General features: G+C 37.0%; 1 protein-coding gene across 1 annotated transcript in view; it reads left to right on the top strand.

Annotated features, from left to right (window-relative positions):
• Positions 1-21,624, top strand: part of GDA (guanine deaminase) — a 30,761-nt gene extending 9,137 nt beyond the window's left edge. The window contains exons 4-14 of the mRNA XM_021541516.3: positions 470-557; positions 1,803-1,908; positions 4,688-4,715; positions 6,793-6,900; positions 7,380-7,487; positions 9,561-9,658; positions 10,156-10,223; positions 10,703-10,849; positions 13,430-13,548; positions 14,381-14,408; positions 15,142-21,624. Of these exons, the coding sequence (XP_021397191.2) occupies positions 470-557; positions 1,803-1,908; positions 4,688-4,715; positions 6,793-6,900; positions 7,380-7,487; positions 9,561-9,658; positions 10,156-10,223; positions 10,703-10,849; positions 13,430-13,548; positions 14,381-14,408; positions 15,142-15,212 (969 nt within the window). The 3' untranslated portion in view covers positions 15,213-21,624. The remainder of the gene's footprint in view (positions 1-469; positions 558-1,802; positions 1,909-4,687; positions 4,716-6,792; positions 6,901-7,379; positions 7,488-9,560; positions 9,659-10,155; positions 10,224-10,702; positions 10,850-13,429; positions 13,549-14,380; positions 14,409-15,141) is intronic.
• The last annotated feature ends 6,370 nt before the right edge of the window (positions 21,625-27,994 follow it).

Raw genomic sequence — 27,994 nt, 5'->3', positions numbered from 1 at the left:
CAAAGGTTTTTGATACATGAAAACATGACTTGTTTTTCCAGCTAGATCGGGTTGCTAAAAGAAAACCACCATGTTCCCCAAAAGCCTTGCTTTGCTGACACTGGAAAAACAGTACTTCACCATGACAATTTGAGAACATTTCATAACTAGGAAATAATAAAAAATTACTAGTTGTTTGTATTTCTAAATATAAGTTGGAACATTTCTAGTTTGGGGAAAGGAATAGAGACTGGTTTCTATGGGTTTAGCCATTGCAAAAATTTTGTGAGGAGTTTTTTGTATTTATTAACCCTCAGACTTAAAAAAGCTTTTATGAAATTAAAAATCTATATTTTTATCTTACCACTTCACTGCAAAATTTCACAATAACTAAATGTTCTTGCAGCTTGAAATGAGACTTCCTGTTCTGCATTTTGCCAGATTTACTGTTTTTTTTTCCCAGACAGTTGAAACTTATTTCTTTTTTTAGAGACGAACACTAAAGAATGGTACAACTACAGCTTGCTACTTTGCAACAATTCACACAGATACTGCCCTTCTTCTTGCTGAAATTATAGGTAAGTCTAACAGTGAATTTTGAAGGATTGTGTGGGCTGTTAGTTGAAGGAAACAATGGTTAGGAGTTTAGGCTAGCTAGGGATCTGTGTTTCTCCTAATTTGTTTTTTATTCATTGTACCTGTCACACTGTGTCCCCAAACCCCACCTGTTACCCATGTTCACTTAATAGCTCTATCCTAAATTGTTGCTACTCCTTCTCTCCTCATTCTCAAATCTACTGCTGGCTGAGCTTGAATTAAGTCTGTTGGACTTGTTCTTCAGCTGCAGCTCTCTGCTTTTTCTAACCTTTTGTTTTCTGAGTTTTAAAAGAACTGAATGACAGGAGGACCAGTCAGTGCATTAATTTCCTGATACACTGAGATTTCATCTGATAATCAATATAAAAAAACCTCACACACCCTCTGAAATCAGAGAAGTGGAAGCTGTATCAGAATCTTATCCTTCTCTTCTGTTCATAGCTGCAAATGCCTGCTGTTTGAAATTATTGTTGTTCTTGCAGGATTTCTCAAGGCTCAGACAGCTCATAATGCAGAGAAATTTAATAAGAACCTCAAATTTAATCAAAAATTAGCTAGTCTTTCTGATTTATTAGGAAAATTTTGAAGCCATTACGTTAAACCACTCACACAGTTAAAGAAGACAAAGAGATCTGAATTAAAAACACATTTGACACCCTAGAATTGGATATTATACACGTTTTACACATGAATCCTGATTTATTAATCTAGCATGGATAAATCTCAAGAAAGAGGCTAAAATAGTTCTGGAAATTTCTCCCTCTACCTGCATGTGGGGAGGCCTGTGAGCAATCTTTGCCTGTTAGCAAAAGGAGAGATGGTTTGCTGAGATCTTTATGCCTCTCATCTTCAGGTAGCCATCTACTACAGCTACTGTACTTTGATGAATATTTCTCATCTTTTATGTCACAGCTGTCTTCATAGACTACCAAGAATTCTGGTTATAGTTAAACTATAGTAATCTAGTTCTTATCTGTAAGGATGAGCATTATTGTGGAAGACAGCTCCTATTTAATGTTGTTTGTTTCCTTATTTCATCTTTTCTTTTTATCCTTAAAAGTCACATGAATGATCATAACTTAGAGACAAGACAGAAACATACATTCTGATCATTCTAAATGGAGCTGGGTGGGGTGGACTTCATTCTTTTTATTTCAGTACAAGCTTTGGTAATTGTTACTGAGAACCAGTGATTTTGAGATTTATATTCTAATGCATCTCAACAGATAAATTTGGTCAACGAGCATTTGTTGGGAAAGTCTGCATGGATGTGAATGACAGTGTGCCACAATACAGAGAGATTACTGCTGACTCTGTCCAAGAGACAGAAAGGTAAAATGATAAAATTGATGGCATAACCTTTTAAAATAAGATTTTTCATACATCTGAAAAGTGAATGTGAATCTGTCTAAAAGCTTACAGGTGTGAATTTATTAGCAACAGTTTTTTTCTTCCAACAATATTGTCCCCTACAGTCCTGGCAATTCCTGCAAATCCTGGAAATTCCTGCAAAAGTTGCTGCACAGCCCAAGTAGCATCTCTCTGGCTTTTCCAAAGAGAGGGAGAAACCACAGATTTAGGGTTTGGGAGGATATGTGTGTTTTCTGCTGCCTCTTTTCCCTTTCAAAGCTGTGTGTGTGGAGGTCATGGGACCTGACATACAGTGGTGAGGTGGCAGCCAGTTCCTTTGTCCCCATTAACTTCTAAGTTATTTCCTTCCACCATTTAGGCTAAGGCTTTATTCAAGCTGTAGAACTCAGCTTTCTTATACCCCATTTTAAGCATCTCTTTTCCATCATATCACCAGTCAAAATACCCCAACATGAAGCTGAAAGAGCAAAGGAGAATCAAATGAAGGCAATGTTTGTAGCAGAGGAGAGCCAAAACTGGATTATGGCAGCTTACTATCATGTTTCTCTTGTGTTTCACACCCATGCTCAGAAAACAGTTAAGCAGACTGTTCTCATGGGACTATCTATTTACTTACCTAAATTTTTCAGATATCATGCTGAAAGAGAAAACCCCTAAGAGTAATATAAATATCTTTTGGCACTTGTGTGAGGTTGATACCTTGTTTTTTACAAATCAGCCTAAAGGTGTGACAATAAAAGTTAGAAATGGTCATGTATTTCTAATGGTGTTTATGTTTAAAGAAATTTATAAAACATGCCGTATTAGTTAACCTTCACTCTTCTAACATTTGTTTCCTTCTGTGTAAATCCCCAGCTTCCATATTATGGTGCAAGTCCTGCCAAATGGGCCTGAAAGAAGGAGAACTTCCAGTTCTGATGGTTTTAAAAGCTTCAGAAGGACCTAAATAGCTTTATTTTAAATACATATCTTGTGCCTCCAACTCATTCCTTTTTGATTGTGTAATAAGAAATATTTCTCAACTTTGGATGAGAGGTTGCCACAAGTACTCAAGCTGTCTAGGGAATAAGGCTGTGAACTTGGCATGAATCTGGAGTACTTACCTGAATCACAGCAATACAATTGCTGTTTCATGAAGAGGGTAACATTATTTGGGTTTTTGTTGCTTAAAAACCCAACATGTTCTGTTGGTTTTTTAAGAATCTAAGAAATGTGATCCATCACACTGTCAGAAAATGGACTACACTCATTTCAGTTACTTAGAACTAACATTCAGAAATATTTATATTGTAGGCATGGAAATATGATACAGTTCCAAGTACTTCATAGATTAGATTTAAATTTGTCAAGAATTTGAATCTATTGTTCTTTGTCAAAGAGGATTTAATAAAAAGTTAGGGAATTGAACTCTAGATTACCATTTATGGTACTATTAGTTATAGTCAGCTGCAAAGATGAGAACCTATGTTCAAGTCTGTTCTGCCTCAGAAGACAGTGATTTGTAGTTGAGTTTCTTTCCTCATAGAGAAGTGAGTTGGCTATATTTGCAAAACATATTTCATCACATTTCATCAGTTTTGAAACATCTCATGCAGTTCAAAGAATGTGAAAAAGAATGAAAACAGCCACATTGAAATTTTGTCTTGTCAGCTGGGCATTGCATTTCATTTCAAGTGCATATTTTATTATATCAGGTAAGAGAGAAACAGGCAGATGATAGCTAATTCACCTGGCATTTTAGCTCTCCATGTTAGACAATGGTGGCTCAAACTCCTTTGGTCATTGCTTAAGTCAAACTCAGGCTTCTCATTTCCATCTGGTGATCTAGTGTGAGCTTCAGAACTGTGAATGTAGCCTCTAGCATAATTTTCTTTTCCCTCTGAAGACATTTGAAAAAATTGATACAACATGTGTTTTTAGCAAAATTATACAGTTCTCTTACTATGAACTATGACATAAAAATGCACAGAGATCCTATACAGAATGCATCTCAAACTGTAATTCACATGTCACTTACATTGAACAAATGGGCTTTCAAAGAATTCCCTCCTTCCAAAGTGGGAGAAAGTTTACTTTGTTCATCTACATTATTTGTAGTGACGGCCTGGGTTTTTTTGTAGAGGTCTGAAGTAGCATTTTAGTTAACAGAAGAAGTTAACATTTATTTTCCGGAAAGTAGATTGTCTATACGCTAACATTAATATAAGCATTTCCAAAAAATCAAGGGTTCTTTAAGTGAATGAGGACATAAGCAACTACTGTAAGATAAAAAATATTGCTGAATCTTTTAAAATTTGAATTTGAAAAGGTTTAAACAGTGCAACTTGAATTCATGGACAAACACATTTAAGTTTGGTTTGTTTTTTCTTCAATATTGCATCTGTAGGTTATAATGTTATAATAGGTTATAAATTGCATCTGTAGGTTATAAGTTTGCAATTCATTTAATGTAGCATGTGTTTGGTTTTCATGGAGAATTCAGAATAATTACTGCTTGTCTTATGCAAAGTATTGCAATGAAAAAACAATAGTCTGCATGTTCAGCATAATTTGGTGTCACTCTGCTGACTTCATTGTGTTCCCTTTTTTTATTTCATCTGAAAATCTGGCTCAACATTTTGTGAAAAAATTGATCTGTGTGAAATGTTTAACAGGGTATCCAGCATATATTTTTTATATTTTTCAGAATTTATAACATAGAGAACAGATTTATAGCAACTTTATTCCTACCCTTTTTCAGGTTTGTTAGAGAACTACTGGAAAAGAAAGTAAGTAGTGTTCTTTATTGAATTCACTTCTGTATTCAGAAGATGCTGCTTGAGCACATGAAAAATTACTCCTACTATCCAAATCTGTTGTCTTAGTGACAAATCAATAAATATACATATTTGTGTGTAATAGATATATATAATCACTTTGGAAAATGTTCTTCTAGTCATGTTGAGAAATGTACTAACAGTCTAAAATCAGTGTTCTGTGCTGAGAGCAGAGCAATGTTCTGTGTTTCTCTACAGAGTTTGAAGAGCCTGGCTTCCTAGAAAGGACAATTTCTTGTTAAGACAGGTGGAATTCAATTTATCATTTTGTAGTATAGAAGTAGACAGATTAATGTTGCGGTTAGCCTTTGTGCTACCCGAACTTTCAGTTTTATCTGGGCTCTCTGGTAATGGTTTCCAAATCCCTCCCTATGTTCCGAGTTGGTTTCTCCCTAGGTTGTATCCACCCTGCTATAAACCACACCCCTTTCTCCTCCCCTTTGCTCTCATTGGAGCTGGTTCTGTAAACAACACTGATTTCTCCTCCCCTTTGCTCTCATTGGAGCTGGCTCTGAAAACCACACCCCTTTCTCCTCCCCTTTGCTCTCATTGGAGCTGGTTCTGTAAACCACACCTATTTCTCCTCCCCTTTGCTCTCATTGGAGCTGGTGCTGTAAACCATACTCCTTGCTCCTCCCCTAAGGTTATCCCATTGGCTGCCTGTTTGTGCCCACCCACCAGTTTTGGGGTGTCTATAAACCCCTGGAGACAGGGTTTGGTTCTCTTTCACTTCTAAATCCCTGGAATGAAGGGCTGTTGGTAGATGAGATAGAGAACATCCTTTAACTCTTTTACTTTTCTCCCCGATGCTGGTAAAGTTAACTCCACTGTAGAGCTGCAGCTCTGAAGTTCAGCTGTTGGTGAATTAATCCTGGAGTTGTTCTGTACACCTCCTGTTGCTGGTGTTCTGAAAGAGCTAGCAAAAGACTCCAGTGGCTAGCATCAGACTAATTGAAGGAATTCTCACCAGCAGAAATCATTGTTTTTTTCAGTAAAGTCACTAATCCACTATAAAATTAGTGGTTTGGGTGCATGTCTTAAAGTGTGTTTCTAAAGATATTCATGCTTACACTCCTGTGGTGAAGATAGAAGTTTAGACTCCAAAATTATACACAGTTGTATTTTTCTTATCAGCCTTTGGTTTTCAGTGGCTTCTTTTGACATCCCCCTTCAAAATATTCTAGAGCAGCTGCCTGGAGTTTAATGCCTAAACCATATGTATCACTAGAATAATGGCTTAACTATGTGTGACTTGAGTAAGCTGGCTAATTTGCAAAGACCTGAGTTCCTTTTTCTGGGAGATAATACAAGGAACTACAGTCCAAGTTATCACTTACTGGCTTGTGCTAAATGCTTGCCTCTGACTGGTGACAGAATTGTAATCCTGCTGACTATTTTTTTAGGAAAATTTTGTTCTAGAGACTCAAGGTGTAAACCTCTGTAGTTCTTAGTGTCTTCTCCACTGTTTCCTGCAGTATAGCATGTCTGATTATACAACTATTCTTCCTATCTAAGGAGTTTAGGGGTTTGTCACTGATATGAATAAAGAGATTGAACAAGAAAATGGCTTTGGTTTTATAGAAGCTTGCAGTTTTGCTTCATTATATCTTCAATGGTCACACAAGTGTGTCTGAAAAAAATCTGGTCATTCAACTGACTTATTTCTCATTATGCATTTAGACTGTCAGCAAATAGGAAAAAGTATCCAGTGCTACTGAAGACTGGTAAAATTACAGTTACTTGATGAAAGTTCTAAAAAAACCAATTTCTTTAATAAATATCATTAAAATTGTAAGAAACCCCCACTTTCCTTCTCTGTTTCTGCAATGAGATGTCTAATGGAAGCAAGGAAATGACCATACAGCTTAATTTGAGTTGGCAAGGCTGCAGTAAGCAATGAAGACAAAATGTAATTGCCATGTAAATGCTAACCTTAATTATGTTTACTGAAATTGCCATGTAAATGCTAGCCTTAGTTATGGTTATTGAAATATATATGTAGAATACAAACCCCATCTTCTGTTTTCAGTATCCCAGGGTACAGCCTATAATAACCCCCCGCTTTGGCCCCTCCTGCACAGAGGACTTGCTGAATGCTCTCGGGGATTTAGCATTAGCCCATGATCTCCACGTGCAGGTAAGCTCTGAGAGCTCTGTGTGCCATTTTAGTGGTGTGGACAGACAGCATAGTGAGCATCTAATGATACCTTTGGGAGGAGATACATATCTGCTGCCCTGATCTCAGCATCCACTCTGTTGTAGTCTTGTTCTCTCTTTCACCTCACAATAACATCGTGTATTATTTTATCTATTATTTTAACATCTTCCTAAAACTGGAATTGGGTCCATTGTGTCACCACATTACTGGGATGGATATATGTACTACTTCATATCACTTTGTTCCTTTAAGGAACAAATGAAGCTACTTCTTTAGGTCCTAGAAAAGCATATTCAGGTTTGATGAAAAAAAGAGATGCAGGGACTAGATCGAACTATAGGCTTTACTAGCATTATTTTTTATGAATATTTATTTAGGACTAGTGGATTGCTCAGAAAGTCATAATTGCAGTTTCAATGCTGTTTAAAGGACTCACTCTATGCATTTTCTTGTTGCAGAGTCACATAAGTGAGACTGAGGAAGAAATCAAAGTTGTGGAGAACATGTTTCCTGCCTACCAGAATTACACTGAACTGTATGATAAAAACAAGCTTCTAAACAGCAAGGTAGCCACATAAAAACTTCCCAAATATAATTTATATTAATCCATGTAGCAATTGTGATGCTTTCTATTGTTCTGTCATTGTCAGTGATATCTGGGGAAAAGTAAATTTGTTTTATGTCCTCTGTTGAGGTGTTGGATCTCTAAACACGGCCACATTGTTCCTAAGTATTTTAGAGGAGGTGAAATATAAACATACGTTATGCTCCCTGATTTATTTTCTAAAGGCTCCAAAGAGAATTAGGGCAGTGGGATTAGAAGGAACCTAGATAAAATTGGTATTGTAGGAACTGGTAATTCTTGGACAGTACTTAGTTATCCTTATATTCTAAGGATGTTATCCAGTTTTGCAGTTTGCCTGAAGACTTCTTCTGTGGTGTTATGTTAGGATCAGCTTCATTTCTTCCTATGGAGAAGCAGCACTTTAGAAGTTGAATTCTAAACATCAACCTCTCTTGCAGACAGGTGCACTTTACTGCTCTGACTATCCAAAAGCACTGTCACCTCTTTTACCAGCTTATTTTACCAAGCTTTGAGAGGCACACCAGCCCAAAGAACTGAAATTCATTACAGCTTTATGCTGTTGAGATAAATGTAATATACCTGCCCACAGTAATTACAGGCTGGAGATCCAGGGCACAGCTAATTAGACAGTGGACTGCCAATGCAAAAGTGAATATGAACAACCCAACTACAGAGTCATCAGTCAAGTTAATCTAAAAATTTGTGAGAGAATTTTCAGATGCACAAGGGGCAGGTGTAAACTCCCTAGAAATTAGCTGTTGAGCTCTCATTTCTGTGTTTGAAATTTTATCCCAGTAAATTACTCGTTGTTTACTGTCTTTTTTGCTGAGAAACCAATATAGACTACAGAAGTATATACACAGAATTAACCTTTGTTTTCTTACATGGTCTTTTGTTGATTTGGTGTGCAAGTGTTCTAAAGAGCATATTTGTGCTGCAAAAGCACAGGTCTTAATTCTGTGACTTGTATGCACACAAGTGGAAAAATGGTTATGAAAAATCATGATTACTGGAGTCTTCTGGATATATGGGAAAGGATTCTATTAAATGCAAGCATAGCAGCAGAACCTCAGAGATTGTCTCCCCATTAACTCAAACTATGACACCAAATCAATTTTTTTAAAGTGTTTTAAAAACAGGGATTTTTTTTTAGAGCTACTGCTGAAATATTTCTTTCCTTTTAAAAACAGTACAGATTGGCAGGGATATGCTTCAGTAGCTACCATATGTAGGTCCTTATCTGAAGATGTGGCTATTCTCCTTTTGTTTTCAGCTACAGTGAGCCTGATGAGTAGAGATGGGAGGGGTACAGTGCCATTAGGAGATGCTCAGTGGAAGCAGTCTCTGTGCCATACTTAATTCTATGTGCAGATTGCAAGATCTAACAGAGCTCTTGCTCCTCTCTTTCACTGGGCATTTGGCATATGAGGTAACACCAGTTAGATCTGTATGGGAATAATTGGTTTATTCATTATTAGATTATCCTATCATATACTTCTATGTTTTTCTTGTGAACTTATTTTTAAAGTCAGTTATGTCAGATAAAAAGTAAAAATAATTTATCAGTTGCATTAAAAATTAGATTATATTTTACATAAAGAATATTTAATCTCTCTTTCCCTGGTGCAAACCTTTAGATAGCTAATAGGAAACATGCTAAGAGTACATACATTTTCCATTTTATCTGATGTATTCCTAGCTCCAGTACTTAATCTCTGTGTTAACTACAAAATATAAATTATAAGCTTACTACATTGCTAGGACAACTGGGAAGTTCTCGCTTTTGTCTTTGTTCACAGCAGTCACTGCAATCACTGCAAGTACCCTGTATTCTTATACTTAAAAAATGCAAAAAAGCTGAAGGAATGATATGTCATGCACACTGACATTAATCAGTTTTTCCCTTGTGGGTTTTAAGAGCTTAATTCAAGAAGTGCATTAATTTCTTTAAATGGTAAAGTGTCCTTTTTGACTATTTAAAGCAGTGCATCAAACCCCACAGCCACAAAAGTAAATTAAATGTTGAGTAAATCGTGATTCTCTTTTTCTTTAGACTGTGATGGCACATGGCTGTCATCTTTCTGAAGAAGAGCTGAAAATTTTTAGTCTTCGTGGAGCTGCAATTTCACATTGCCCCAATTCTAACTTTTCGTAAGTTAAAAATAAAAAGGAATAGCGTATAATTAAATAAAGGTGTGGTTTATGTAGTACCCTGAGTTGATGTTACCATTGCAAAGCTATGCTATAGTCATTGCACCATAAATGACATATTGGATTGAACATGACCATTCATTATCCACTTCTGCCTAGAATGCTCTGAACCGATTTGTGGTCCTTCAGTTTAGTTATTGCATCTATATCTATATCTATATAAATATTTATTTTCTAAAAAATTATTTTTTGACTGTTCTGTCAGTGGCATCTCCCTTCTCCCTGAAGTCTGCTAATGTTTTGGGGAAATGGACTATAAAGTCTTCTTTCTATTGAGCAGACATGAGATACTGTGTGGCATACAGACAGAATAAGTAAAAAAACAAATCTTGTACACATTAAGGGAGAGTCTTTGTCATATAATGGCTCCACAGCCCTGCTTTTTCTGAACTTCTTCTGCATGTAGCACACAGAATGTGTTTCTTCTTCCAATCCAGGATGCGCAGTGGTGTCTTAAATGTGCAAAAGGTTCTCAAACACAATGTGAAGCTTGGTCTTGGCACAGGTTAGTAGTTTGCTCTGAAAGTGATTTCTTCTGGAAACCTTTGGGAGATACATTCACCTGTTCATATTTAAAAATCACCATGTCTCCAATTTTTAATCCTCCTTCGTTTTCTCCACCTGAGTAAGGAAGTCTAGAGTATTGAAATCTAGGGTTGGTCCAAAACTGTTTTAAAACAAATTTTAAAAACTAGTGAAGACTTTTTGTTGCTGTTGTGACCTTAAACAGGGCTTGAACATCACCTTTTCAGGTTTCTGTTTTTGTGTTGTGTTCTATTCACCTGACTGTATGAATAAGGCACGGTCTCTGAAGGCATAAATCCCACCTTTATTGGGATTTATGCTTTCAGAGACAGCGCTTAGCTGTTGAGCTTGTTGGGTTTACCATGTATGTTGCTTCATAACTTTGAATTGAAACTTAAAGAAATTTTACATAGAGAATTATACCCAAAGCTTATACTCTAAGGCTATGATCCCTTCTAGATGTTGCAGGTGGATATTCAGCTTCTATGCTTGATGCTATAAGGAAAACAATGGTGGCATCTAATAGCCTTCAGATCAATAAAGTGAATGAAACAGGACTAACTATTGAAGAAGCCTTTCAGCTAGCCACTCTGGGAGGAAGCCAAGGTAAGAAGAAAATTCTTTAGTGTGCACACAGAGAGCTGCAACTCTCTTTGATTATATGTCTCCCTATCTTCATGGGAGATTCCTGGATTTTCTGGTGCCAGAGTGAAATCTAAGTGTTAGGCAGGGATAATCCTTCAGTTTCTCATAGTCATACTAGGCTTTTCAGAGAAGAATACTCTATTAATGCTGAGAGTTTAATAACAAAATCTTAATTGTTTTCAGAGTTGTATATTTGCTTTGCAAAGATCCTCAGACTTCTTAGTCATAAGGCTGTAAATGCTTGTCTATTTATTGTACCAGCTGGAAATTTGTTTTCTCAGCAGCCATCATCTAGAAGAAAAACTGCAATTACTGTAAAATCATGCATTCTATTTGTCATCAGTTTCTAATTTTGCTTGTGCTTTTTGAGCTGTCAGTGAGGCAGTTTGTTGCAAATCAAAACATCATGCAAATCACTTCTCAGGGAAAAGCAGAAAAACAGGCTTTCCACTATGGTTGTTCAAAACACAGTTACATTTGCAGAATTCAATCATATAGTATATGGGCTAGCCAGTTGTGGAGAACCAATTTTACTTTAAGCAGTGTGCACATAAAAATAGATACAATTTAAAACATTGTAGTACTACTGTAGAAGTGTGTCCCCTGTTGATGGAGTAAACAAGTTACCCTTTGTCCCCTTAAAAAGTAAAAAAACCAGAAGTTTCTCTCCTCAATTTGGTTAAAAGACACCTCATACGACCTTGGAGACTTCACCTCAAACTTAAAGATAGCTAATTGGACAGGAGCCAAAAAGTCCCGCACAAGCAATTCCCTAGAATCAGTTTTCCCTGACTCAGTTTTTCTCAGTAAAGAGCTTTTTTATTTTGCCTTTTATTAAAACTTTTTGTTTCCAACACTGTCACAAGAGCCATCCTGCTTATTTTATGCCACCTGAGTAGCTGAGCTTGCTAGTAGGGTATAATACTTATCTCTGAGAGCTTATGAGAGACTCAGCTTGAAGAAACCAAGTATTATGGAACTGGTATGATTTGGCAGAGAGGAAATCCACGTGTAAGTGAAAACGTATTATTGTTTCAGTTAGCAGAAATGAGCTCACTACCTTCTAAAGCACGGGTCCCAAATCTTCTCAGTGTAACCTGTCTGTAGTGCTAAAAAGCTCCATTGGATATTATTAATGGAAGCTTAAAAGATGTAGTGAAAATGCCATAAATCATGTCTTCTCAGAACTCTGTTTGAATTCCTCGAGAGTGTAATGGGGGAAATAGAGAAGATGAGCAGGGAACAAATAGTATTCTTTTTCCTGCAATATATATTTTTCCACAAAGTGTGAGAATAAATTAGCTGAGACATAGAAAGGAAGACTTATAAAAATCCCAAACTCATGTGGTTTCCCTTCCCAGCTACTCTTGTGCTTTTTCTATATTAGATTTCCTTAGCAAAGTGTTAATTTTTTATATTGATTTTAAACTCCTTTATCCTTACTGAATCACTTTTAAGTGTAGAATGTAAATCACTTCTACAAGCTTCCAGTAGCCTGGATACTGAAAGGGAAAATTTTAGGAGCAGAAATTTAAATGAGTGATTTCTTTCTTTTTATAGTTTGCTTTGTTAAGGCTCCTAAACACTTATCACCCTCTTGTGTTTAATCTAAAAATTGCATTATGCTCAAAAACCTGAAGGAACATGAGATCATTTTAGTTGAACTAGTAGATAATCAAAATATTTCAGAATTTATGGGAGTTTAAATGTTTTTAAGATATTGTGATTTTCTTCCACTCACAAACTTCAAAGACTTCTTAAACTTCAATACTGAATTTCCTTTATCAGTGCAATCTGAAAAGAAATAAATTATTTGCAGGTGTTATGCTCTGTGATGACTTCATTTCAGAGTATTGGAAAAAATATTAATTCACAGATACTTTCCATAACTTTAAATGATCCTAATTTATTTCTAAAGGGGCAAAAAGGTTTCTCTTTAGGTATTCTAAGCACTTGCAAGCACCCAGTCCCTGGAGATGAATTTGTAGGTTTTCAGGGCATGCAGTTTCATGCACAATGAAACTTTGAAAAAATAGAGCTGAATAATAGACCACAAGGCAAGCCATACAGGTAGGTATGAGACCTTCAGACTGGCTATGATTATTTTTCCACACCATATTATTCTTTGATCCTGCTAATTACTCACTGGATACCTCTTTTATTATCATATTACTATATATTACTATTGCATTATGTCTATATAACCTTTCAAAATTGCTTAAACTTTTTTTAAAAATTCAGTCTAATACTGCCTTAGCAAGGTGAGTGTTATTATATGCTTTACTGTTTCTCTGACTTAACTTCATTGCCCCATTTGGAGTTTGAATGTTTTTGGAATATAACCTATTGTTTCTTAAGTCTCTTAAGAGCTCAGGTGCCAACATACTATTCAATTTGTTTTTGGTTTTTGTATTTGTTTTTTGTTTTGGGTCTAAATTTTTGTTTGTCTTATGAATATTTCAAGTAAGTTGCCAGGTACTTCTACATGGTGGAAGGAGGCTGGTCCTGAAGATGAGTTTATGAGCTTATTTTCTTCCTCAGCTCTAGGACTGGATAATGTCATTGGAAACTTTGAGGTGGGAAAAGAATTTGATGCACTGCTAATCAACACGAAGGCTTCAGATAGCCCTTTTGACTTGTTCTCTGCTGATGAATTTGAGGTAATCAGAATAGGCTTGATGATCAAAACATTAATGGAAGTGATGTGGGGAAGGCTGATGATACAGACAGAAAAGGTCTCTTGAGAGTCATTCCGGTGACAGGAACTGGGTGTACAAACACCTCTGCTGTATGTGCTTCAGCCTAGGTGTTCCATGTTTTTTTTCTTCAGAATCTTGCTGACCCCAGTGACAGTGCCATAACACCATGAGCAAAAATGCTTGTAATATTTTTAATGCATGTTTTATTCGCCCAAGGTGACAATTACAGTTATGTATTTGCAGTGACAAATGGCAACCAAGAATAAGCAATTTATTTTTAGTCAACAGAGTTCAGACTGAAAAATGACAGCCTTTTCCCAGAGAAAGGTTAGGTTGCCTTTTCTACATTGCTGTTACAAAACGAAGCAAGCACTTAAGATGGCTAATTTGAATTAAAGTAAAGTTTTTATATTAACATTAAAGCAGTGTTGGTTTTATGGTATGGAAACACCTTCTCATTCAAATACCTTCTCTGACTAAAAAAGATGGTTAAGAGCAGTTACTTGAATTTATAGATGTGGTCAGACTGCCTGGAAACAATTCCAGTTCTGTAAAGAGAATAATTTTTAAGTTTACATCTAAACTTTTTAAGCTAAGTTATTGGTTCTTAGCACTTTACAAAAGTTTAAATTTTGCCTTGTTTTCAAAAAGTAAATTATGTATGTTGAGTTTTGATTTCAATGTTACTAGGAATATTTAGAAGTATTTTTATCAGTTCTTTCAAGCTTCAAATGATTATGATCTGGAACAGCACTTATTGCTTTCTGAATTTGTTTTCTCCCATTTTTTAAAGGACACTCTCCAGAAGTTCCTGTATCTAGGTATGTTTTGATTTTCAGCTCAAGTTGAATTCTCATTTCTTACATCAAATGTCTAAATTAATATTGGGGTTAATAATAAATATATTTTTACATAAGTAAGTATACATTTGTTTGCAGTAATTAAATATGTTCATTTGAATATTATATGAACATTAACATGTCCCAAATAATTAGCATTAATATTTGACATTAATAAATATAAACTGGTGTATAATTATCTGTAAGTGTGTCCAGGCAGTGTCCAGACTGGAGCTGCGCTGCTGCTGTGTTGTGACGTTGAGGTGCCTGGTGCCAGCTGTGGCCATGGCTCTGTCATGCTGCAATGAGATTTTGCCTTTCTGAGGAGCTGTCTGGGTCACAACAGCTTTCCTGATGGCTGGTTCCCAAGCCAGTTCACATACTGTGCATCAAATAATTTTCTGTACAGATACATAGTGTTTTTGGGGTTTGGATCTACTGAATATACAGAAAATCTATGACACTATTGCAGCAGCTGAATGCTATGTTTTTGGGTTTTTTTTAAACACATGGGTTGCTAAAATAGTTAATTTTTAATATTTAAATTTTGTGGTAGCTTTGACTATTTCTCTCCAAATGGACTTTCTAAGTTCTAGGAAAATGGTTGCTCCAAGCAATGTGTTCCAAAACTGGTTTTATAGACTGCATAATTGTCATTAATTAAATCAGTGTTTGCATTTATATGCAAATCTCAATTTTGACCATGTTATTTCAGGTGATGATCGGAATATTTCTGAAGTGTATGTGGCTGGAAAGCAAGTGGTTCCTTTTTCAAGCTCTGTATAAATCCATTTCTGTTTGCAAAATACTCTGCTGATCATTCTGCATCTAAGTTGGAAAAGATTGATTAAACACAGTGTCTAATCATCAGGAATGACACCTCACTTTTGGATAATGTTAAAAACTTGCATACATTGAAAATTTTGTTAGACCTTTCAAGAATTACTGAGAATTACTACTGAAATTTTCACAGTTCTAGAGGGAATGGCTATTTAAATTACTTTGTAAAAATAGCTTTTGTGCATTGATAGGGGATTTGATAAATACCTTGTTTAAAGAAGGCACCTGCTGATCTGTTTAATAATAGTAGAGGAAGCACTATGTGGAACAATGAGATGCTGATTTTCTGTAGGAATTTAAAAAAAAAAACCAGTGCTTGAAAATTGATTTTGCAGGTAATGAATATCATGGAAGAATGCAATTTCCATAATATTATTATAAGTATGGAAAAAATCAGTGCCCTCTTGGAGAATGTAGTTTTTAATTTTTCCTATGAGGTTTAAAAAAAAAATTACAACACTTTTTTAAGATGAGTTAAGTCAGAAGTGTGTGTTTATAAATAAACACACACCTAAGTCCTCGCTTAAGAGTTTAGAATTGTCATTTGTAGTCAGACATACTATTGAATTACCTTGATCTTAGTCATGGCTGAATGAAACTTCCGTTAAATTAGAGGCTGGCACTAAGATATCTCTGCAGGCTACATAAAGGCAAACAAATTAAGAGGGTTTTCTAGACTAGAGGGAGTGCTTCATTTAATTCAGCATCCTGCAGAATCTTCCCAAACTCATTTGCTCCTGACTGTTCAGACAGGATGATAGCAAGATGTCCCTTCTCCTTTCTGTAAGGGAAGTGAGTGCATTTAAAAATTTCCAAGAGAAATGGTCTCTTTCTGGCCATTACCACTTTTGACTTGAGGTGAAAATCATCACTGAAAAAAGCAGCTCAACTTTACTATGCTTTTTATGTTTTTCAATGTGGCATAATTCTAGCCCTGTACAATTCCAGGATTCAGGTAAAAAAAAAATGCCCTTTTTTTTTTTTTATTTTTATTTTTATTTTTTCAAAATCTGTGCGACTTTCTACTTCCTTTCCTAAAATGCCTGCTTTTTTTTTTTTTTTTTTTTTTTTTTAAGATTTGTTTGATGAGGATATTTCTTCTTGTTTCTGTATTATGTTTTTGCAACACAAAGAATGTAAGCTTTAATTTCAGGGTCATTAGAGACCAATATTGTATTTTGATACTGTAAACATTTCTTGAATAACGTTTTAAGGCCTACTTCAAACTTCTTTGATTTCACTAAGCCTTGTTTTGCACTTTTATCTCACTGCCTGGGGATATAGGACTTACCCCTGTTTACAAAACAAGGGAGGTCACTGCACCAAAGTTTCACTTCATGTCTACTTCAGAGGGAGTGCTTGGCCAATGCCACTCATAATGTTCTGATTTTAAAAGAATTTTCAGAGCTTATGTATTGTTATGATTATGCCTACATGAGACAGCATAGCATCAAGGGGAAGTGTAACAGCTAATTTGGGCACTTGAGGCAGTACAGTGTGTTCAATGTGGTTTTCTTGCCAAAGCTGAGGGGCCGTACCAAACAGCAGGGAATAACCAGGAGGTCTTGCTGAAATCACCTGGATGCAGCCACTCATTAGAGCTGGCTCAGGTGTCTTCCTGGCTGCTGCACCATGCCGAGGTACAGCCTTCCTACCTGCTCTGTTCCAAGACTTCTAAGGCTTTAGGAGTCCAGATCTAAGGATTAAGACTTACACATTCCATCAGAGTGTCTTCTCAACCATTGTGTTTTTCATGTGTCACAATCACCTGCACAGTAGCACACTTGTTCAGCAAATAACAACCTTCAGCTCTTTAACTTGCTTTCCTGATTCAGGGACATTTTTCTCATGAATTTTGACATGAATCTAATTGACCAAATTTCACATTTCAAAACCAAAGAACTGTGAGACACATGTTTTAATCCTCCCAGTTAATGTTTGAAACTATTTTTAGGGAATTACATGGTTTTCAGCTTTGGCTTTCCTGTGGTGAAGAAAGATCACACAGCCTTGTGTACAATGTATGCTAGTGCCCTACTTCTTTGCCTTCAGAGCTATGAATTAAATCAATGCTTTTTATTTTAGTGGTAGTCTTAACTGTCTCTGACTTAATTGTTTTCCCATTATTATTTTGTGGCACTTTTAAGAAAAGGATTCAGCATTTCTTAAAATACTTTTGGGAGTAGACAGGTTGCTTATTTGCCATATGAGAAACACTTTAGAACTTTAACAAGTTCAGGACTACGCTGCTGGCCCAATTACAAAGGTACTCTCTAGAATAGCTGCTGTATCTGAATTTTTATTGGGTCATGAGAGTTTGACTCTTGTTTAATAAAGGGACAAGGTATGAACTTCTCTTTCGATTATAGCTTTTCTAATGTCTAGTATCCAGAAATTTCCCAGACATAGCAATGGAAAATCAGTTTTTTAAGAATCTCAGCTGGGGGAGGAACTCTGTGCTGTCTGCAGCACTCTGCAATGCCCAAGACCAGAAGGTCCAAGATAGATAGTGTTACGTTAAATGCTGAGGTGTTTAGCAGTAAAGGAAAGAAGTCTGAATTTGATGTTTGAGGAGGCCAGTGGAGGAGTTAATATAAAAAATAAACTGAGGGTCTTTTGACAGCAACATTTAAATAGCTCTGAATGGAGAAAAAATGTGCCACCAGAGAAGCTAAGTGGGGTCATCTGAGGCAGTCCCAAAAGCTTGTTCAGTGGAAGATGGCATATGTACAAAAATTTAAAGGTTTTAGGTCATACAAAGAGTGTAGTAGTCAGAATTCTCTGAAGTAATTTAGGCAAAATTACTCACTAAGAATCACTAACAATCCCACTGTGAAGTCTTGGTCCTTGAGACTCTATGCCTGTGTGTAGTTTGCCAAGATATTTGTTTTGGTGGGGAAGGATCAGTGGATAAAAGCAGTGGATACCACTGAGACTTACACATGTACACTATATACACCTCAAGACTATATATATTCTGCTTCCTTGGATAGATGTCCCTACTGCATATGCACTTTGAAGCAGGCCAAGTGATGTGTTCAGATTCTTAGTGTCTCTAAAAGAGACTGGAGTATATTTGGAAGACAGCTGAGCATCCAGTGCAGTTTTCTCCAAAATAAGCTTCATTCTTATACACCAAATCCACCCTTGCAGACTGAACCAAGGTTCAACAAGGGACAATGATTGGGAATTTAGAAGAACACTATTGTCTCAAACCAAAATGCTAATAGAGGCTAGAACTTGAACTATTCCCTGTCTGTTCTCATCCCATCACAGAACTTAGTAGATGAATATAAATTGAAGCAACTCTCTTCTACCTTCCTACCTTTTCCCCAACACCAGCCCCTCCCCCCCCCCCCAAAAAAAAAACCAAAAAAAAAAGTCAAATGAAACAACTGGGCATTAAGGGGATATGAGTATGTGGAAGAAAATAATGGAATAATTTTCAGTCAGCATGAATTGAAAAATATGACATTATAAATTGATTGATAAAACCTCTGGAAAAATGTACATGCAGCAGATTCCAGATGTCTCTCCCCACAGGTTTTCTTACCAGATGGTACATGAGATATTTCTTTCTTAATATGTCTTTATGTTCAATGGTAGCACGCCATTCAGACAAAGGGGGAAAAAAGGGTATTTGTGTAGAGCTTGCTTGTTGGGACAATGTGCTTACTATGTTCTATGGTCAGATGAGCACTTATTAATTATAAATAGAATGCATTTGAATTACTGTTATATGTTTATCTCATTGTGTCACTTTAGGTTTTGAAATACTAATAAGAATGCTATGCATTATGCAGCATTATTTGAATTATTCATGTGTGACAAGTGGAGTTCTGCACTTTAAAATGTTGCCTTGGCCTAATGTTCATATTTATGCTGTATTTTTGTGTAATCCTAAGGTTTTGTAAGGGAAAAAAGGTGTATTTTTTCACTGTACTGAAATTTTTAGTAAGTTTGCTTTCTTTTAGAAAAGAGAACTTTAAAATTTTTCTGTCTAAGATTCTGTGCCTGATTATACACTCATGAATGAAAAAAATATAATGGTTTTATGAACTTGAATACTAACATTTAATGTAAAAATAAGTTCAGATAAATAGATTTTTTTTCAAATATAATTATGATAATGCAATGCAACTTCGCAAGAGGCATTACTGTTGAATAGCTACAGTTAAATTGAGCAAAAAAGAACATAGTGATTCTTGATTATTCATTTAAAAATAATACTTAGGATGAAGTTCTTTCAAAGAATATCCTGATTTTAAAAGGAGAAGATATTAATGTCATTACTCAGACAAGCTGTTTAAAAATACTGTTTTAAGCATTTGCAGGAACAATCCGTAACAGATGATAAGGTGGACATATTTTAAAATTCTGGATTTTCATTATTATGCTGCTTTATTTGAAGCCTGGTATGTGTTAGGAATCCACTCACCTGTAAAATGATAGTGTATAGTCACAGAATAAACTAAACTGGAAGGGATCCTCAAGGATCATTGTGTCCAACTCCTGGCCCTACATGGCAGCATTCCCAAGGACAGGTAAACAATTAATTTCAGAAGACATTTGAAAATAGTGGTAGCAGAATACAAAGTACTGCAAAGTAGAAAGGAGATTGATCTAGGAACTCATAAAAAGATGACAGGTCAGTGAAATTTTAGGCATGAAATGCGCAGAAAAAAAGATTCTTTCCCGGGTAATGTTCCATTAGACCATGGATGTCATTCCTTCTAAAAGTCATGGAGGTCCAAAACCTGACTAAGTTCCCAAAGCAGTTGCTTACACACTTAATAATAGAAGCCCAAATACCTGCTTATGGGATAATTATGTAACTCTTCACAACTTCTAGAGCTTGGCTCCTAGATTTAAATCAAAATTATCTGTAATGGCTCCAGAGGAAACAATGTAAGGGCATATTATGCTTTATCTATACCTTCCCTGTGAAACATTTAGCACTGGCCAGAACAGAGGCTGAATTAGTCTGGTCCCAGTGAAGAATTTCTGTTCATACATATCCCAGACATCATTCCCTGATAACTGAGTTCAGCACAAACAGTCTGGTGTGACTGAAATGTCTGAATACAAACTGTTTTAAATATCAGATTGTTTAGAAATTAAGCTCATTGCTGAGAACAATAAATACATTTTAAGTCACACAATCATCTATCTAGTACTGAACTTCTAGATACTAGGACACTGGCTTAAATCTGTGGGGGTTTTAAGCACTATATGTGTAGCAACTCATGCTTCTCTTAACAGAGAAACTAGCAAATGACATCTCCTAGGTATGAAAAAGAGTAACAAAATCTAATAGAACTGTTAGTTTATGGGGAAAGTCTGAGCAATGTTTTCGGAAGACAGTTTCCTGGAAACTTCAGTGGAAAATCTTTATTAGAAAATGGCCAGAATCAGTGTGCTCCAACCAAAAGGTCCTTTGTGGCTTCTGCAGAGCCAGTCACTTCTGCAGAAGTTAATGCATTAGACATGCCTAGACCCTCACTTCTTTACCCTGTCATGACTCGTAAGTGTGTACTAGCTTTAATTCTGGTATTGGCTTGTGGCTTCTCATAGACTGAGTCTTAGTTTGAAAATAACTATGCTAAAGAGCAGAGCTGGGAGAAGGATGAGGATAAAGGGCAATCTTATACCAGTCCTCCTAATGCTTCAACACAAAATATTTGTCCCACCAGGTAGATGTTGTTACGTTTCAGCAGCTCTTAGACTCAATGATTGGCTTAATGACTTGAATCAACTAGTAACAATTCAACTCAGTCAAGGCTAGGATATAATCTAGATGTTTTACTGTGATCTGCATTTAAACCATGAGCAGCTTTCCTTGGCCAAGGGCTCCTAGGAATATTTAGGTACAACAAACTGGAGGTTAGCCTGCTGGAGAAGGGGCCAGTTTTGGTGACAGCTGAAGGCTGTAAACTGCATCCTGTCTGGCCTTGTGGCTTTGAAGCTGGGTTGTGTACGCCTCTAACAGCTTTTAGTGATGAAACTTTTAGAAAACATTAACATGTGCTCCTTAACTGAGGATGTTTACATCCCTTGCTTCAAGACAAATTTTCGTTCCCCAAAGGAGAGTTCACATCTTGCTGGAGTAAGTTTTTCTGATGCTGATTTGTCTGCTCGTCACCTGTTGTGCATAAGCTCTGGTTCATGTGAAAATGCCTAACTGGAGTTAATGTTGTTGAATTTATCCTTCCTTTTGTACTTGTGCAGTTTCAAGGAAGAACTGTGTATTAGGATAAATGGTATATGCAATTTCCACTGTTCTGCTTGGTTTTGATCACGCTAAATAGGAAGTCATGTACTGTTGAAACAAAATAAAGAGGCCTTGTATTTATGCCAACCCTTGTCTCTTTCTGTATTTGACTTTTGAGAAGAGAGAGAAAGCTGACAAGCTGACTAATAAACAATGAAGGCCAAAATACACAGCAACATACCCTGTTCTCTGAGGAACCTGGGCAAACCCCCATCACAGGAATTTGCAAACTCTGCTTCATATGTACAATGTTATTTTAGGGGATCCTTTTTCAGATTCAAAGCTCTTACAGATTTTGATATGTCTTTATTACCAGATTTGTTGGCTTCATCAATCAAAGCCAGTGGTTCAGTAGCCACTTTATAATTTCTTTGTGTTGAAGTATACTGAAATGCTTGCTTTTTCTGCTTAACCAAATAGTCACATCTCCTTTGAAGTGTTTCTTCACTTTCTTACTTTTCACAGCCTAGGCATAAAAATTTCCCCAGTTTTAGCAGCTCTGAAATTCACCAGAAGTGGGTTTTCTTAAAACAAAAACTGCCACAAGAGGACCACTAATTACACATTGAGGAATTGTATACTGAAATGTTGAGAATTAAGTGCAAGCTGTTATCAACCTGCTCAAAATTTTGTGCATAAGAAATAAAACTGTTCTCTATTTTTATCAACCAGCAGAGAATAGAAAGTGAAAGAAAACTTCTTCATAGACTACTTTCCTTACTAGGAGGGTCCATTTAGACTTTCAGCGTGGGAATTTTGCTACTTGACAGTTAACTTTTGAAAAATATCATTTCGCTGTATTTCGCTGGAGTACTCTGTTGAGACTTACCTGTTTAAAGTAGTGTGAGCCCCAGATGCAAGCAGAATTCTTATGGTGTAGAGGCTTTCCAAGTAAATTTGAAAATTGGATAGCCTTTGGTTAGGTCTCAGTAAATCTCAGTGTAGAATTATCTGTTTCACTACAATGAGTTGATGCAGGCACAGTTTGTACAAGAGAAAATACTCTGCAATCTCCTGAAAAAGCCACTGAATAATCTTGAATACTTCATCAACGTAAATTTATCAATCTTCTCCCATGACTGTAAAGCAGAAAACAAAAATTCTCTTGGTTTGAGATAAGATACTGGATCATTTATATTTCAGCTTAATAAGTTTGCAGTTTATGACTTAAGAGCACAGTTAAAATGCAAAATGCAGGTTGCTTGCCCTATGTTTGTAATCTGTAATCAGCTGTCTTCCTTTCAAAGCATGTGACTGAATTCTTGCATTATTTTTAATTAAATATGGCCTTTAGGAATTTCCTTAAAAATATGGCATAAAGGCCATGAAATCAAGCTGAAATATGAGCAATGCTTCTTCCTTTCATAATTGGTGTCAGTTGTAACATTTCAAAATATTGAAGTATTTTTCTTCTTAGAAACTGAAAGTATTAAGGAATAGTACATTTTTATCTCAGTCCCTGCTTGAACCAATCTCACCTCCAAGCACACTAGTGAAAGTTTACAGCTGTCAGAAACCCAAGTTCTCTGATAATTCATATGGGATATCAACTCCAGCTAGCTAAGGGCAGCATTAATACTCACTCTCGGTGCTCTAAAAATTATTCCGTGGCCTCTTATTTTAAGAAGGAATCCCCATTGTTGTATTTTTATGACTTGTGAAGCAGCAAACAGGTGTGCCACATGAGATCAGCACTGCCTTGCAGGACACAGCAGCCAGTGCTGAGCAATCCTCCCTACCCCAGTCAAGGGGCTGCCTCTGGACATTTCCAGCATTGTTATACAAAATTCACTTGCTTGAGGGGTAACAGGAAGAAGAGTTTGAACTTTGTGCAGCAGATGCTGTTATAGGAAGAGAGATTCACAGCTTTTGTTACAGTAAACCTAAAAATTGAGGAGTTGCAACCCTCTGCTCTGACGTTTCCAGGTGAGAGGGGTGGCTGAGGCACCCGTGAGGCCATGGCTCCTGTCTTCATCATGTACCCACCCTAGGGGCTGAATGTCCTGGTGAGACACACACAGAGTGCATTTGAGTGACCAGGATTAGAGTTGTTTCAGGCACAGAATTTACATACTGAGCAACATAACACTGTGTACGTGCTAAACACCCAATATCTCAGCTTACTATTGGTCTTTCTCCCTCAAGTGTAGTGCTGTGATGAACCCCGTGCTGATGGTCTGGAAGGTTGCTTGACACCCCGTTGCTCAGCCAGCCTACAGAAGCCATCCAGACTCTCTCTGGAGGCCTGTTGGAGAGCAGGGAGATTCCACCACTAGGGCATCCTCATCTTAATGACACCACAAAATGTCAAATTAAATTCAAATTGCTGCATTTGCACTTCTTCTGATATAAAAGCCATCTTAATGCAGTTTATGCACACAGACAGCTCTCTGCTGCACCCCTGCCTGTTCTGGGAGCTGCTGCTGTCCCGGAGTGGCTGCAACTTCTGGCTGTAAGTGCTGAAGTGGAATTGAGGCCAGGTGAGGCACCATGGGGTGGTGTCATGAGCTACCTTCATAAACTCCTGCACTTCAGTTTTTCCTCTCTTTAAAATGAACACAGCTTGGCAGAAAAACTCCTTTGTAAAACCCTGTGAGGATTTAAAGGGGAAAGAAAATAAATGAAAATAAGAGAAAAAGGAAAGAAGGAGCAAAAGGAATAATGAGAAGAATAGCAGGAGGGGAAAAAAGCATTTTTTCTTGCACTGTTTCCTAGGTTTGATCTTACAGAGGTATTTTATAGTGGAAGCAGCCCAAGGAGGTGGGTGAAGGGCAGTACCTGCCTGTGCTGCTCTTCCCTATCCCTGCACAGGCTTTCTCTCCTCCTGGAGGCTCCTCAAGGCTGGCTGGCAGGACGTCTGTAGTCATCCTAATCCCCTGGTTAACCACAGCCTCTGAGAATGCCCCTTCAAAGTAGCATGTTTCATCACTTTTTGTGAGCCCTTCATACATGTGAAACACTGTCCATCATCTAGAGAAGCAGCTGCTTACATGCAATTTGCAGTTATTGCCCTACAATGTCTGCCACCATTTCATACTTTTGCTTCCAAAGCCATATAAGCCTTCCATTAAAAAAGACCTCCAGGCTTCTTGTAGTACTGAAATCTGCAGTGGAGAAGAGGACATGTCCTGACCAAAGAAACACCTTGTTGTTTAGGCCATGAAAATTGCATTTATAAAATCACTGCAAAGGTATTTAAAAAGCAATTTTAATATAAATTTCCAGAAGCACAGCTTAACAAACTTCAGTGGCAAGATTCTTTGCATTACATACTATATGTATGAAATATATAAAATAAAATCAGATAAGAATTGATTTAGAATTATTTACTAGGAGACATATAAAAGGTAAGGATGCAAAAAGGGAGACCATCCTTCTGAGTCATGAGATTTGGGATGGACCCCCTCATTTTCTAAACTACCAGTAGATATCTGTTGAAATCCCCTATGAGTGCAAGGGTGGCACTTGTAAGATTTCTCCCAGCCCCCTGTAGAATGAATAATCTGCCTTTTCATCCTGGCTAGGTGGTCTGTAACAGACTCCTAACAGGACATCGACTCTGCTGACATTCCCCTGATCTTTACCCACTCAACCTGTCATCATCATCATCGGTTTCAATCTAATCTAAACAGTCCCTCACAAACAATGCTATCCCACTGCCTCTCCTGCTTCACTTATCTCTTCTAAAGTTCTTAAAGCCACCCAAGAAAGAAAGTAAAATTGCGCCTATTGCAAAAAACTACCCTATTTTCTCCTGGCAAATGTTATCTGTAAATTCTGCTCAGAATATTAAATTGTTGTGGGACTAAATAGCCATCAAGCTGGCCTGAGAAATTATTTTTCCTATATAATACCCATCGTGTGGATTCAAAGAAGCCTTCAGCTACCCCACTGATGATCCTAGCCCTTACATCTTCAAATAAAAATAACCCATAACTTTCTGATGTATTAAAAACTATTGATTTGGGGAAAACAATGCAGCAAAGGGAGTGGGCACAAGAACACCAGAGTTGTTAACAGTATTATATTCTTCACATGGACAGCAGGTACATCTCTATGGCACACCACCCTCTCCTCACTCTGTGTCCTCTGCAGGGATAGCTGCACTATTCATTACCATTCAATGATGTGAAAAGCTTGAGCTGGGTCAGACCAAAGGTCTATTTAGCAAAACTGTCATGGTTCTAGTAAGGCTGATTAATAATAAGGATGTGCAGGAGGAAAACAGGACACAGAACAAGCCTTCCCTTGCAGACTCCCCTGCTTTCAGCCAGTAAATTGTATATGTTTAAGTCAACACTACATTAGAAAAGTTCATTTTAGCTCTTTAGTTTGTTTAGCCCCTTTATGCTACGTTCATATTTTTGCTTTTTGAAAAATCCAGCAAATATGAATCTCATCTGTTAATTTTTTGTTGGGTGGCACAGTCCTTTCTTCTGTTTGTTTTCCTGGCTGCCTAAACACATACCTGCTTCCTAGAGTGCAAGCTCAAGTGAATAGTATAGTGTCATCTTTTCAACTAGTATCACTGTCTGTAAAAATTATTTCAAAGAAGACTGTTTTCTGCTTCTTATACTTTTGGTTCAATTTATCAAATGGGTGTGTTCATGTATTCTTTTGTAATTCAGTTTGACACAGAAAAAATAGGGCTGAACTGTAAATTACACGTGTAGACTGGACTAGTTTCTCAGAAAACAAGGAGAAGCTATCAATACTGCCTATCTCCCAGACAAAACAGGCTATTTCATAGATCTGGAAGCAGCAGAACATTTTACATGTTTTGCAAGGGCAAAACCGGCTGGCATTCGCCTCAAGGCATTAAAAGATCTTGTTTCTCCCTGTTAAGGCTGATAGACATTCTAAGCTGGGAATTGCTGGAAGATGGTGTCAGATTCAGGGTTCATCAGACTTAAAAAAAGTGTTGTGCAGCTAACATCCTTCGCTTGATCCAAGACTGATTTACACCATCAAACGTCCACCTTTTCCTCCTTCCTGTACAAGTATGAGAGCCACTGTGAAGGGGATAACAGAAACAGGGCATAGAAGAAGGGGAGAGAAGGAAGAGAAGGGTATTTCCTTCTCCCCACTGGCTCTTGTGTATGTGAAAACTAATTTTTTAAATCAATCCTTTCTAACATAAATGGAGTACAATCAGAATATGGAATGTTGCACTTCTATTAAGGACATGAGAGGAAAGGCAGTAGAGCTGCTGGTGGTGTCACCCTGGGCGTGCCATCTCCTTTTGGAGATGTTTTGTGTGTTCCTGATAATGTGCATTCTGTAAGCACTACCAGAACTTTATGTTCTGGGACAAGTTTAAAAATTTGCATCCAACTACAGACATACTTGAGGACTGACCTCAATGAATTTAAAGCTTGACAGCAACAGTATGCACAAAGTACAAAATACCGCTTTGGATCATGATTCACATTAACTTCTGTTATTCACATGAGCTCTCAGAACCATTTTTTTTTTTTTAATTGTTCTGATAAAATTCAGATACTGTGGTGACAAATGTGGGATGGATGGATGGATGGATGGATGGATGGATGGATGGATGGATGGATGGATGGACTACATAATATTACTAATAGGAAGGATAAGAATTTGTAAGTTGTTTCCTAAACCTAAGATTACCATGTAACTCCAACATCCTCATAGATGCAAAAACCATGAAAATTACAGCTGGCTTTCTTGTGGAATAATGTCACAAACCCAGCGTATTAGACATTACCAAAAATTACTTCATAATAACCACAACAGCCTTTTAAAAACACTTACTCATCCTTTCACTCTAGAGGACAAGAACAACAGCATGGCCCCTCTGCTGTTAATGTCTTTGGCAGAGCCCAGGAGAGACTGCTGGACACTGTGGCTTCTCTACCAAGATAGGGGGCAAAGAAACCCCTCCCTTGGCCTGGAGAATTCACCTGCCAGCTCTGCCCCTCTCTGGAGCAAAGAAAGCCAATGCTGACTGCTTGCAAAGGTCTAAGCAACTTGCTCTGATCAACATTTAAAGACTGCTCCCCTCTGTAATATTTGTGCTGCTTTGGAAGAGTTAAACCTTTCTACAGGCATAATTTAACCAACCATTTCTAGTCTCAACAACGTGTGAAGATTTTTATAAGGAGGATTCTTGCCTGTTCAGTAAACACTACACTTTGCTTACTAAAAATGTCTATATAATTTTTTTTTGGTGATTCTGTTACTTAGGCAGGCTTCTGAAGTGTTAATTGTGATATTAGTGCTAAATGCACTTGTCTTTTGCATTTACTGGAATTGTGACTCACTGAGTTGACTAAATTGCTACATGTTTAACTTCAGAACAAGGCAGAGCTAATGTATTTCAAAGTGGTATTTGATAAGCAGATTATTCCACTGCCTACAAAAATCCATACTAATAATTAGACGAAATTAAGTAAGAGAATGAATTGTGTGGTGTCTCTTGTTAACACAA

Source organism: Lonchura striata, chromosome Z, assembly GCF_046129695.1.
Source record: "Lonchura striata isolate bLonStr1 chromosome Z, bLonStr1.mat, whole genome shotgun sequence".
NCBI lineage: Eukaryota > Metazoa > Chordata > Aves > Passeriformes > Estrildidae > Lonchura > Lonchura striata.
This window is presented reverse-complemented; position numbering and strand designations above follow the sequence as displayed.